The sequence below is a fragment of the Centroberyx gerrardi genome, chromosome 5, assembly GCF_048128805.1.
Source record: "Centroberyx gerrardi isolate f3 chromosome 5, fCenGer3.hap1.cur.20231027, whole genome shotgun sequence".
Lineage (NCBI taxonomy): Eukaryota > Metazoa > Chordata > Actinopteri > Beryciformes > Berycidae > Centroberyx > Centroberyx gerrardi.
The window spans coordinates 10131652-10145989 of NC_136001.1; the positions used below are offsets into that span (position 1 = coordinate 10131652).

General features: G+C 41.4%; 1 protein-coding gene across 1 annotated transcript in view; it reads left to right on the forward strand.

Moving 5' to 3' along the window:
* The window catches only part of chd5 (chromodomain helicase DNA binding protein 5), a 41741-nt gene extending 27626 nt beyond the window's left edge, over nucleotides 1-14115 (forward strand). Inside the window, exons 25-40 of the mRNA XM_078283446.1 lie at nucleotides 215-389; nucleotides 1751-1837; nucleotides 2072-2160; nucleotides 3024-3157; nucleotides 3933-4077; nucleotides 5507-5666; nucleotides 5799-5878; nucleotides 6104-6302; nucleotides 6396-6485; nucleotides 6686-6838; nucleotides 7893-8001; nucleotides 8208-8340; nucleotides 8574-8769; nucleotides 10162-10325; nucleotides 13274-13400; nucleotides 13988-14115. Coding sequence (XP_078139572.1) covers nucleotides 215-389; nucleotides 1751-1837; nucleotides 2072-2160; nucleotides 3024-3157; nucleotides 3933-4077; nucleotides 5507-5666; nucleotides 5799-5878; nucleotides 6104-6302; nucleotides 6396-6485; nucleotides 6686-6838; nucleotides 7893-8001; nucleotides 8208-8340; nucleotides 8574-8769; nucleotides 10162-10325; nucleotides 13274-13400; nucleotides 13988-14115 — 2169 coding nt within the window. The remainder of the gene's footprint in view (nucleotides 1-214; nucleotides 390-1750; nucleotides 1838-2071; nucleotides 2161-3023; nucleotides 3158-3932; nucleotides 4078-5506; nucleotides 5667-5798; nucleotides 5879-6103; nucleotides 6303-6395; nucleotides 6486-6685; nucleotides 6839-7892; nucleotides 8002-8207; nucleotides 8341-8573; nucleotides 8770-10161; nucleotides 10326-13273; nucleotides 13401-13987) is intronic.
* Nucleotides 14116-14338: the final 223 nt, after the last annotated feature.

Genomic DNA, 14338 nt, shown 5'->3' on the forward strand with positions numbered 1-14338 from the left:
AAAATCTTTCTAGTAAGAATTTATTTTTATGAATGACCTGGGTGTTTGGACCAGGTGTCTCTGTGTTTATATTCAGGGAAGGCCTGCAAATGTATTCTCATAGGTTACAAAGGTTTATTTAGTATCATCCTTCATGTTTACTCAGACGCATTATCACCAAGTATTTTTGTGTGTGCGTGTGTGTGTGTGTGTGTGTGTGTGTGTGTGTGTGCAGGAGGAGGTGCAGCGTGAGATCATCAAGCAGGAGGAGAACGTGGACCCAGACTACTGGGAGAAACTCCTCCGCCACCACTACGAGCAGCAGCAAGAGGACCTGGCCCGCAACCTGGGCAAGGGCAAGCGCATCCGAAAGCAGGTCAACTACAACGATACCACCCAGGAGGACCAAGGTTGGCCCCGACTGCAAACTCCTCTCCCAGGACGCACATGTCTTCTAGGGGGTTTGGTGTTTTGCTTTATCCCTTCACCAACACTCCTTTTTAAGAAGCTATAGTATTTGTCAGCCATATGATAGCCTAGCATGAATGTTACACGGGTACATTTTGTGTGGGTTTATCATGATAAAAGTTTAGTTATGGGTCTTTTACAGTTATAAACATTTGCTCATGGGTCTTACCCTGTGGCATTTGTATAGAGGCTTTGCAGCTCCGTCACACATCTCCTAGCAACCACATCTGCTGCCATCATGGAGGTACAGTTGCTGTGAACAAATAATGGCTAAATGTGTAAAAAAAAAAAAAAAAAAACAGAGATAAAGCTTGTTGTAGTGTGGGTGTAGGTCAACTGAGTAACATTATAAGTAAAAGTGAATAGTCTGATAAGGTAGATTTGTTTCCAAATGCAGGTTACTGTAATGCAGTAAGTAAACTTATTTACTTCTTTAAACTTCTTCTTTTTGTCTTTAGCCTTAGCCTCTATGCCAAAACACTACAAGCTGTAGTTTGAAAAGTCAGCTCAGTTAACCTAAACAAACAGTTGTTTTTTTTGTATTTGATAGCCAACTTCCTACCCAGCAAGCTAATTTAGTAAAACAACTTTTAATGTTAAAGTGCAACTACTAGCCAAATTCTATCTTCTATTCGATGTTAGCTAGTGTTCAAATCAGATGTGTTTATAGCAAGACAGTGAGCTGACCAGATACTATAATTAGTAAGCTAACAAGCTGACATTATCTAAATACAAAACTGATTAGATGTATCCGTGGCAAAATAATCAATTCCTAGGCAAAAACAGCACAGAAATTAACCACCACGTCTATTAAATTCTGTCTTGAAACACACAGAGCTGTGGACCTCCACTATGGCCGCCAGGGAGTGTGTTACGTTGCCTGAAAGCCCTCTATCTAATACAGTTATATAGATATACCTTCGTCATTAGATGTTGTAGCACTGCTTTTCATAGGTCAACAATTTATATACCCATTACATTAATATGTCATGTAGATGTCTTTTGCCAGTAGTTTCAAGGTCCTTATTTTCACAGTTCAACAGCGGGCACAGTAGTTGACTATGAGAGTGAGCAGTTAGATTTTGAAGCCCATCATAGCTCAGAGCACACTCAGAGATATGAAGTGTTGGTAAAGAGATAGTCTGCCAGAGTAGCCGACTCTCCCCTCAGTGGCTGAGGACAGGAGTGTTATGTGCATGCCCAACTGTAGTGGTCTGTAGTAGTCTGCAGTGCCATGGTGCCCCCAAGTGGCCGCCAACAGAAGTGAATGCACTGTACTGTTTCTCTCTGATCTGTGGCTCAGAGTGGCAGGATGATCTTTCAGACAATCAGTCCGAGTATTCTGTGGGGTCCGAGGACGAGGACGAAGATTTCGAGGAGAGGCCTGAAGGTGGGTGGCAAAACAGCAAAACAGCATTTTTGCCTCCATACAGTTAGTGCACTGTTACTACAGGTGTGGCAATACAATACACCATTCCTCAGTAGAGAGACTACTACACACAAATTATCCTTTGAAAATGAGCAAGGATAACATAGCTAAGTTAACAGACTTATTTCATTGGACCCATAGTAAGACATTGGTGAGAGATCCATCTAAAGATCGGTTGGCGTTTTTTCTCTGTAGGAGGCCGCAGACAGTCTCGTCGGCAGCTGAAGAGTGAGAAGGACAAACCTCTACCACCCTTGCTGGCACGCGTAGGGGGCAACATTGAGGTATGAATTTCAGGGAGTTTATTAGTGTCCTTCACAAGAAATCCTTACGCATCATAAGGTAGAGTGTATATGTGCTCTGCTCATAGCAACTGTTGACGTTTCTGGCAGCAGGGTGGCATAGTGAGTAGGGAGACTTCACTCTTCGTACTTCAACCGGAGGCCCCGGGTCAAGCATCCGCCTTACTTTAGTATAATTTTAAGTGATGTAACCACATACCTGACATTCTCTGAACTGTCTTGATGCGGTTACCCCTCCCATCTGGTAATTCAAGCAGGTCAAAGATGCTAAGAATTACAGCTAGAAACAATTGACCTAGGTCTGATATTGATGGATGAGATTCAGATTGCTTGGCCCAATGGTTAGAGAGACTGTCCTCCAACTAGAGGACCTGGGTTCAAGCCCCATGTTAGCAAGCATCCACCCTGCTTAAGTGTCATTGAGCAAGATACTGAATCCCTACCAGCTGGTCTGTAGCGGACCTCTGACCTTTGACCTCCCTGTGGAAGAAGGCAAGCAAGGAGAGAATTTGTCAATTTATCAACAAATGATCATATTATCATTACAATATACAAGCACACACAACAAAAGAGCATAATGTACTGTATTATACAATGTGGTACAGTGCAGATTGTTTTAATGTATTTATGAGTGAGTGTAATGCTATTCTTAAAAGGATACCCACACACTAAATCTTTAAGCTTTGATTGTGCAATGTTTCAACAGAATGTGGTTCAGCCACGTGGGTGCTGTTTTTCCTTTGTTCAGTATTGACTGTAGTTTTTACCCTGTACCTGAGATAATCCTCTATTTCAGATGTGCATACACAAGTTTCTGTGTAATGTGCTTCTCTTCTCATATCAAGGTCCTGGGGTTCAATGCTCGGCAGAGGAAAGCCTTCCTCAATGCCATCATGCGCTGGGGCATGCCTCCTCAGGATGCTTTCAACTCCCATTGGCTGGTCCGGGACCTCAGAGGGAAGAGTGAGCGCGAGTTCAGGTACTGGGCTGGTACTTTCTTTTTACTCTGAATTGATACTTTTTTATGCTTGACTATGATACAGTAAGTAGTATATTGAGTGTACTTGATTGAACTCTCTTTAGTAGCTTTCACACAGTACATTCTTGGCCAAGGGTTACCCCTAAGTTAAGAGGTAGCTCTGGGCTATTTTAACCCCTCTTCACACTCCACTGGTTAGCCTAGGGCTAAGCTCCAGAATGCTCTTGTTAATCTTGCAAAGTCAGTTTCAGGGTTAGCCTACCTTAAAATGCACCAGAGTGAAACATTACATCAATATTAATCATTGCATAAATGAGAGTGCAGAACGCAGCCTTGGGTAGTGTGAGTTCAAAAGTAATGCTTGCACCCAAAACTCTAAGCTACTATTATAGTAGTATTATAGTACTACTATAGTACTGCTATAGTACTGCTACTGCTGGTGTTACTACTATGGCTGCTACTACTGCTGCTACTGCTAGTACTAGTACTACTACTAGTACTGCTACTGCTGATGTTACTACTACTCCTACTGTTGCTACTATGGGTGCTACTACTGCTGCTACTATTACTGCTCCTGCTTTTACTGCTACTACTACTACTACTGCTACTGCTACTGCTACGGTTTTTACTACTATTACTACTACTACTCCTACTACTTCTCCAGTTGCTTACAGCTACCTCATTCATTTTCTCAAGGAAATGCATCTTTTCTAGCTGGTCACCTCCGAACAGTTCAAGCAGTTATGTGTATTGTAAAGCAGTTTTTCTCTGTTAGGGCCTATGTGTCTCTGTTTATGAGACATCTGTGTGAGCCGGGGGCGGACGGAGCAGAGACCTTCGCTGATGGAGTCCCACGTGAGGGACTTTCCCGCCAGCATGTTCTCACCAGGATCGGAGTCATGTCCCTTGTCAGGAAAAAGGTAACAGTTTTTCAGCCGTTCACTGAAGACATCACTTAACCCAGACAGTCCGGCTTTTACTGGAGCAGTGGGATTAGTCAAACTCAGTGGATGCACATGGAGAGGCGGGACTAGATGGGAAAACATACTAGTTCGGTACAAACTTGTCGCTGTTCTAGATTCTCATTCAATTAAAAAATCTTTAGATTGTAAACCAAATTTAATAATCTATTTTGTATTTTTATTAGCTTATCATAACCTTAGCCATGTGTACATCTACACATTTGTCTCTACTGTTAACAGACTGTAAATTCTTAAGAAACATATAACTTTGAAATACCAACAGTAGGGTTGGGCGATATGTCAAAATTTTCTTACCGGCCACCGTCAGCCCAACAACCGGCGATTGCCGATATATTCGCCGGGTGTCAGAGCGGCTAAGATTGTCACTACAATGACAATAGCTGGTCCACCTTAAAGGTCAGTCCACCTTAAGTGAGCCTGGTCAGGTTAGCCATTGTCGCTAACTTCGGGGCTAACCCCCTTCACTTTAATCAAAAACTAAACTGTACATACTGTCGCTGCCCGATCTGAGTCAACCGTAGATGTGAGTCGCGCACATCTCATAGCGACAGAGTAGAGTAGGCTATGTAATGTTAGCTAACTAGAGAAAATGTCCGCTAGCCGTGATGCTAATTTTCGCTATGTTCAACTCCATTGACTTATGCTAAAAACGTTAGCGATCTAAAAGGCCGCTAGCTGCAACGCTAATTAGTGCCAAATCCCATTTAATTATGTTAAAGTGTTAGCGACTTAAAAACTGGATCTGAAATGGGTTTGTCGCTGCCCGATCTGAGTTGAACATAGCGAAAATTAGCATCACGGGCTAGAAGTGTGACGGTGAGGTCACACACACGCATATATTTATGTTATATATAACTGGTTCTTCGGATCACGTCGGAAATCAAGTGTGTTTATGTTTATGGTTGTACTAAACACCACTCTGGAAGGCGGAGTGAAAAGGCAACTGTCATAGAGAGGGTGGAGACGTGATGTTTAAATACAGGGATAACGGCGCCCAACTCCAACTGCCAGTTCCTATTCGCACACGCTTTGAATTGCGCTTTACAGGTTAATTATTTACCATTAAATTAGCAAAATAAAATGACAAAAATCGCCCAAAAAATCGCCCAAAAAAATCAACCGGCGATGGACTCAGCCAATCGCCGATAGCCGATATATTCGTCCTATAGCCCAACCCTAACCAACAGGCATAAAGGCTGGTAGAAATACTAGTGGGTTAACAGTATACCGCACATACTTGCATGGGGAATGTGCATCTACAATATATCCCACCCTAATTTGAGTGAAGTAGGTCATCCCATGAAAATGTAACATTTTCACTGGAATACTACAATCTAACCATTCTCTTGTCGTGGGTTGTGTGTAGGTGCAGGAGTTTGAGCATGTAAATGGGAAGCTGAGTTCTCCGGATCTGATTCCTATTGGAATGGAGCTGAAGAAACTGACTGAGAGTCTGTCTTCTGATCCCAACACCCCTGTGCCAGCCAGTCCTGTTGCCACACAGCCTGGCACCCCTGTCCCACCAGGTCAGAATCAAGTGTCTGTGCCGATCATATTGAATTTTTTAAGACTACAGAGGAAGAGTTCACGCTCTTAAAGTAAAGTTTTTGATAAAAGACAACAGAAAGTTTGAGTTGTTGCTGTACTCTGGGTTCTAGAGAAGACCGAGTCTCTCTCGGGCTCCGCTGAGGACAAGGAGTCCACAGAGCAAGATAACAAGAAACTGACAGAGCAGGAAGTGAGTCTTTTTTTCCTCCTGTACCCTTCGCCTCCATTCCGTTCTCTTTTATTGTCTTGTCCGTCATCCCATGGTTCATCACAGTTTGACTGTTCACATCTTATCATCCTCAGTGCATGCTTCTGTCAAACACAGACACCTTTTAACTTGTCTATCTGCCCTCTACCAACTCTCCTCCCTCTCCCCCTCTCGCCCCCTGTCTGCTTTTGTTGTTCTTCTCTGCAGACTCCTTCCAGTACAGAGTCAGCGTCTGTACCTGAGAAGGCAGCTGACAGTGAAGAGACCAAGGCCAGCTCAGAGGAGAAAACAGGAGATGAGAGGGACAGGACTGAGTCACCCTCTACAAAGACAGAGCCGTCTGCCAACCCAAAGGAGGCTGCTTTCAAACAGACAGAGCTGCCATCCAGTCAAACCTCACCTAAGGGTGCGCGGTGCATGACCTTTGTGCTACAAATCTTTGCTTTCCACGGGGTTGTACTGAGTTTAATTGAATCTTTTTTGTTTCTGTTATCCTCAGTGGAGCCCTGCAAAGAAACAGAGAAATCCGCAGAGAAAGGAGATAGCGATACTCCTCCTGCAAAGACAGAAGACAAGGAAAATAAGCCGGGTATGCATACTAACCTTGTAAAAACCATTGAATTCAACAGATATAGAGGGTAAGACAAGTGTGAGAATATTTATTCTATTTAGAAAGCCAAGCAACTTCAATGATTTTCTTTTATTGTTATTATTTTTTTATTTTAACCTTTATTTAACCAGGTATTTCCAGAGATTAAAAATGATCTTTTTCTTGTTCTTATTTTTTAGCGGTTGCGGATGATGTGAAGAGTGAAGATGCATTAGAGGGTCGATTAAATGGAGAGAAAGACACCTTGGATGAGATGGATGAGAGCAGGAGGGAGGACAAAAATGGATGCAAAACCAGGTTCATGTTCAATATCGCTGATGGAGGTTTTACAGGTAAGGGACATAACTTTTGTCATAATTTTGATCCTCATTGAACCAGGCACTTTACATCAACCTGGGTGAATCTTTGTAGGGGGGTGGGAGGGTTAAATGTGTACAGATACTGAGTGGCACCACTGAAGTAGTTGGGGGTTAAATTATTATGTGTATTATGAGCCCAAATAATTGATTCTGGATCCTGTCCCCTTTCAATCCAACCTGAAAATGAATAGGGCTGTAAAATGATTGCCTTTAATGACATCCGACTCTAATAGTGATTATTTTTGCTTTGTTTTTTGCTCTTTTCCTCAATCATGCATTTCTTTATTTGTTGAGGTGGATTCTGATTGGTTTTGAAGCTGGAATGGAAAAAAAAAATAATATTTAGTTTAGCATTCCAGAATTCTGAGACTTTGTGAAGCGAGGATAACACAACATCCAGTACCATGGTTGTTAGCAGTAAAATGTAATATCTTCATCATATGACATTTCTATTTACGTTATTTCACTCATTTTAAGCACAAAATGATCTACAAATGGGATCCAAAAATCCCATTCATTTTCGCCATAAGCGGAAAAAAAATGGATCCAGATATAATCTGAAATGACGACAACACTTGAGAGGACAGTAACTTATTCAAAGTCACATCTACAGTAGCTGATGAGGGAGGGCTGATTCACAGCTGTCTAAACTATATATAATTGTCTAAAGTGAATAATGTCATCTGCCCTCAAAACGGAAGGATACAAGTTTTTTTTTAAGTGTTTAATTCCCTTAGGGGAGAGTATGGGGGGTTTCCCAGTTTTCATCTGCCCACCAGCATTTACAAGTGAAATGCTTGTAATGCTAGTTTAACTGTTTGACACTAGATGGATATGTGTGTGATTATTTTGTCTTGCCTTTGAAAGCAACATATACAAACTTGAATCAAACATATTATGTTGGACAGCAGTGCAAATTTGTCATGGATCTTGTTAACATGGTTGGTGTGCTGTTACTTCTATTTAAAACAAAGGAAAGAGCTTGAATAAGTATTTAATTTTTTGTCTTTAAACTTACGCCCCTCAGAGTTGCACACCCTCTGGCAAACAGAAGAGCGGGCGGCGCTGTCGTCTGGAAAGATGTACGACATCTGGCACCGTCGCCATGACTACTGGCTGCTGGCTGGCATCGTAACGTATCCTTTCCCAGATATAGGAGATGTTCAGCATCTGGCAAAGCAGTGTAATTATCTATGTCTTGGAGGAACTGGAGTTGATTCCACTGAAGAAATGATATTTACAACGACTATGATCTCCACAACCCTCCGTAGCTGTTTTATTTGAAGAACTTTATGAGGTGCTGCAGTCCCATTTGTTTTCCTTGACCAGGACTCTATTTCAGACATGGCTACGCTCGCTGGCAGGACATCCAGAATGACCCGCGCTATGCCATCCTAAATGAGCCCTTCAAGACTGAGATGCATAAGGGCAACTACCTAGAGATGAAGAACAAGTTCCTGGCTCGACGCTTTAAGGTGATTTGTGGGTGTTGAAGTCTTTATAGATAGAAATAACTAGTGAAGGCTGAAATGCAGTAAGGATTAAAGAGCCTGAGATTTATCAGAATACTAGGTGAGACAAAATTAACTATCTCCCTTTGCCTGTCGTCTCTTTGGGTTTCATCTTTAAGTAACTCTTTATTTCTCCTTCCCTTTCTCTCTCTCCACCTCTCCCTCCCCGTCTTCCTTCTTATCGTCTCTCTGTGTAGTTGTTGGAGCAGGCTCTGGTGATCGAGGAGCAGCTGAGGAGGGCAGCCTACCTGAACATGACCCAGGACCCCAGTCACCCGGCCATGGCCCTCAACACACGCTTCGCTGAGGTGGAGTGTCTGGCAGAGTCCCACCAGCACCTGTCCAAAGAGTCTCTGGCTGGGAACAAGCCTGCCAACGCTGTGCTGCACAAAGGTCTGTAGTCCTGTTGAAAAAAGAAAATAGCAATGTGATCAGCGTCTGAAATGTTTTGGCTCGCCTGCGAAAGACTGGTAAACTGGAAAAAAAATTACCTGCAAGAATAGTTTTTACAGGCTAAAATAATTAATATAGATTTTTCATTGAAATATGTCACCCTTGCAGTGCTATTTTGTTTATAGAATCAGGTACTGTGTGAAACATTCAATAAACAGGCAAGGGCAGATTTAGAGTTTTAATTTAAATCTTGCTCATTCATTTATAAAATTATATACACTGCCCGTCAAAAGTTTGGGGACACCACACTTTTCTTTATTTTTACTATTTTCCACATTTTAGAATAATAGTACAGACATAAGAACTATGAAATAACACAAACAGAATTATGCAGTGACCAAAAAAGTGTTAAACAAATCAAAACTATCTTATATTTTAGATTCTTTAAAGTAGCCGCCCTTTGCCTTGATGGAAAGACAAAGGCTTTGGAAAGAAATTCATACATAGGCATCAACTTCACTATTTATATTTGTCTAAGAAACACATTTCAAGCATTTAAGCATAAGCCTTTAGATCAAAATGGCTTTAAGATAATGAAAATTGTCCAAACTTTTGATGGGCAGTGTATATATAAAATTTTTTTACTTGATCTTCATTTTTTCTATTTGGTTGCCTCACACCTGCTGTGTGTCTCCACAGTGGAATTTAGTTTTAACTACAGTTAGGATATTTAACCATCCAGACAATGGAGAAGCAATAGGAAATGTTTACAGAGGTTTAGATGCTACTGTTTTGTGTAGAGCAGCATAACAGGCAGCCAATCAAGAGCCTGTTAGATACAGTGACATGATTTTGTTTTGATTTGATTGGCTCACAGTCAGAGAGAGTGTACAGAGGTTAGCAGGGACAAAGTTTGAGACCAAGCAAAGACCAAAGATTGTATATAACGAAGGCAATCAAATGTAATCATCTCAAGAATTGCCGTGGCCTGTAATCGTTACTGATTTATCCGCCAATAATACATTTTACTGGCATTTGCTGCTTGGCAGGTGTTCATTTCGGACCCTGAATGTGATTGTTCAAGTCTTTTCAGGATTTCAGGTTTTTGGACTCACAACTCCCATTCATTTCGAATGAGATACTACTTTTTCATGCATTTTCCCTGCTTCTGTCTTCCCAATCATTTGAAAAAAATAAACCAAAAAAAAAACCCTAAAGAAAATACAGCGGGACATATCACAGATGCCACTTGGCGTATGTGAATCTGAGTGATGCCACGCTCTTTGACACTCTGTGTGTGGGCAGTGAGTTACTGCTCCAGGCTGTGTGTAAGTAATACCATCCTTCCCGTCTCTTCTGACACGATGAGTGTGTGTTGTCGTGCTTCCACAGTGCTGAACCAGCTGGAGGAGCTTCTGAGCGACATGAAGGCGGACGTGACGCGGCTGCCCAACATGCTGTCCAGGATCCCCCCGGTGTCGGCCCGCCTGCAGATGTCTGAGAGGAGCATCCTGAGCCGCCTCACCAGCCGGGGCAATGAACCTCCGCCGCAACAGGTGGGACAGGAGATGGTCGGGAACGTTTACATCTCAGCCTTACTGCCATTCAAATCTCCATCTTAACAAGCAATTAATCCTGTATTGAGTTCTAAAATCCAGCTTGTTTCAATTATTTTCTGGTGACAATGTCCTAAATTAGATCACTCCAATTGTTTCAAGATATTGTCACTCTTTTCTCAAATTGTTTTTACACAAGTTGAAATGCATTGGAACAAATGAAGTTATGTCAACCCACTGGTAGATTTTTTCACTTGTTTTGAGACAGAACCAGTTTTAAGACTTTAAGATGGGAGATTTTAAGTCTTTTAAGTAAAATATAGCACATGATTCAGTAAATTGCAAGGTAAAAGGTTATGGTCTATCAAATAAATAAATCAAATATCACAATATTTTACACTGAATACCTCCATATTGATAATGTGATGATAATTTGGGGATGAGTATTTGTGCTTTCATAAGATATTTACACACAAGAAAATTCTGAAAATTAGTAATGATCATTAGTAATCAGTAATGAGTAATCAGGAATAAGTAATGTGGATATGATGAGCAGGTAAAGCCAATCATTGTTCATTTTCCTCAGCCAGAACAGGCTAATAAGTTAGGAAATTGTATCACTTTACTGCAACACAGCCTTTAAGACCAGGAAGAAGTAACATTTAAGTTATTTCACAAGATTACGATAACCAAAATCCCAGATGATATCTAGTCTCATATATCGATATTAGGGCTGAAACGATTCCTCGAGAAACTCGAGTAACTCGATTACTAAAAATCATCGATGCAAATTCTTTGCATCGAAGCTTCGTTTAATCCATATAACTATATACACACTCAGTGTTTCGCACGGATGATTATTACTGTTGCACAACGCGCTGGAGAAAGAGAGAGAAAATAGCGAGGGGCGAAGAGAAGAGACAGGCCAGAGAAAACGACAGAAAGTGTCCAAAGTTTCGGATCCAGTGTTGCCAACTTGGCGACTTTGTCGCTAGACTTAGCGACTTTTCAGACCCCCCTGGCGACTTTATTTCTCAAAAGCGACTAGCGACAAATCTGCCGACTTTTTCTGACCATGGGAAGCAATGTTAATGTGTTGAATCCCAAAGCATTTGGCAATAAATTGGTTCGGCTGATGCCGGTTTTCTCTACTTGCTTGTCTAATCCAGAGAGGTCTGATGATCACAGCGTTGCCACACACAGCGTAGCTCCCTCCCTCCGCTGAGAGCAGGGACTGTAGGATAGGGTCCACTTGTAATTGCTACCGGCGTACGCCGAAACTGGCCGGGTGGGCGGAGTCAGCACTTAATATTAAAACGGGATGAGATGAAGGCTAGTAAAGAATGCACGTTAATTATGGCTATATGTAATGGCTAGTTAAGAACGTAAATCAATATGGTGGCTAGTTATGATGTCCCTAAGTTAGCTAAGTTTTGCTCAAGAAAATAACCACAGAAAATAAAATGCTGCAGTCAATTTGTGAAAGCCTGAGCTTCATTCATGTTATTATTATGATAGTCACACACATACACACACACACACACACACACACACACCTACTCCCCTCACAGTGATGCATATAATACCCCAGAAAGCAAAATATCAGGTGGTGTAAGTAGCAATTGGAGCCTAAAATGCACCAGTCCAATACAGCAGGTATATTCAGTTTAGTTTGATTGCAGTGAGTAGGGTCAGCAGGTGTAGGGCAACCCTTCAACATAGTAAATAAATGTACATTAGCCAGTCTTATGAACTTGTATGATATTTAGGCCTAGTAATAAATATCAATAATAATAATTATTTCACCTCGTTTTCAGTAAATCACAGTGTCGTATGGACAGCTTCGTGCGGACAGCTTTTCTCTTTTGTATATTTACTATTGCTCTTTAATAAAGCAAAAGTATTTCTTATCCGATTACTCGATTAATCGATGGAATAATCGGTAGAATACTCGATTACTAAAATAATCGATAGCTGCAGCCCTAATCGATATTATACGATATATCGCCCAGCACTGGTGTGGCCTAAAAAAAATGTAAGTGTTCTATACTCAAGACACAGCAACCACATTTTTTCTTCAAAAAGCTGCAGAGGCTCATCCTCCCTATCCCCTACAGACCAGCCTCCCCAGGTGTAATGTATAAAAGAAAGAAAGAAATCTCCCTTAAGTAGTTTATTTTCACCACTACGCTCAACATTTCAGTCCCCAAGGATTTGACAAAGACTCTGTTCTTTCATGGGTTTTTTTTTGTTGTCTTCCTGCACCTGTTCATCAAAGTTGGATGTGTGTGTTTTATTCTCAGTTATACAACAGATAATTTCAGCCGAGCAATCCGATTGGTCATGCATTCTAACTGTGCTTTATTGGTTGCTATGCCAACTCTTGTAGTAACCCGGGGAGTCGGTAATCTATCTTGCTTTCCCCCTGATTTTGTTCCAGCAGTAAATGTGTTCACTACTAGGTAGAAAACTTTTCAGACAGTACACAAGCTTTGGTAGCTGCTGTATAGGACTCATAATACTCGCTCCTCATATCTGTTGCATCACTGTCACACCCATAATCACAGATATGAGCACCGTCTTTATTATTGCTATATTAAGGCAGTGGTTCTTAACCTGGGGGTCAGGAGATAATTTGGGGGGGTCACAAGATGATTTCTGGGATAAGAAAATCCCATGATCATGTCTATTTTTTATGTTTTTGTCTATAATTTTTGTTTGAAATACTGAATAGTTTTCAGCCTCTAAGCCTTCTCTGATATCAAATGAAATGACCTGAAAAGGGAAAATCATTCTTTGGTTGGACTGTCTTTGACACGGGGTCGCGACTAGGCATCGCTTCATTTTAAGGGGTCACAAGCCAAAAAGGTTGAGAACCACTGTATTAAGCTATCATGTAATATTCTAGCAAGTAGCAGTAGAACTGATATTTGATGTGTTTTACGCAGCCTTTCAGCCAGGGTGGGTTTGGCTGCTCCCAGATGTACAGCAGCAGCTTTGGAGGGGGATTCAGAGGGCCAGGTGGGCAGCCCATGGTCAACTACAGTCAGATGCCTCTGGGACCCTACGTCAGCGGTGAGGATCAACTCTGTTTACACCTTACAGCAGATCCCAGCTGAGCTGAACCTCGTGGGAATGGAGGTTGTTCATACGAGTGGAATTATACTACCTGCTGCCTGAAATTCAGCAATCAAAAGACTGATACAGATCAAAGCTATAGATGATTCCATTCTTGACAACATAAGTTCACTTCAGTAGTTCATATCATCAAGAAGCTTCCATGAATTGCACACAATTACTTAATTAGGATTTGGCATCACCATTTGTTTCAATATACAGTATATGTCCATTTGTGTAGTGGATGGGTTTACTCTACTTACTTTACTTTAACACTTGGTGCAAAAGATTTATGAACACTGCTGAAGTGTAAGAAAATAAACTAATATTCAAGAACTTACACATTTATATAAAGCATTTTTGGTGACTCAGTGAACAGTGAGCTAAATTTAAATGAGACATTGAGTTTGTTTTGTATTTTATCCAATGAACCAATCTATCTTTTTCTCTCATATTCCTCCCTGTAGTCTGCTGAGAAAAAATAAATATAGACATTTATGTTGTAAAAATGAACCACTAAAACATCAATTCTGTTCCTGCTTTAGTGTCCTCTAATGGCCCCCCACCCCCTTCAAGCCATCTGGACAAGAAGTCAATTGACTCCCTGAGAGATGTGGCCACCCCTGACCTCAAGTCAGGCAAACCCAGTGATGTCATCTGTATTGAGGACTAGACCAGCTCTGTAACACTGACCCGAGGTCAGTAACTCCCAGGGATGACATCTGCATGGATAACAGCTGCCCATCTCTTCCGCCACATCCTCCTCTTTCTCCTGCTCCTTCCCAACGGCCAACTCTGACTTGAATCTATAAAAAGAAGCTCTCTGTCTGCGGATAAGGCGATTAACTTTTTGATTAATACAGATGTATCTATCTATCTTAACAATTGCACTTTTA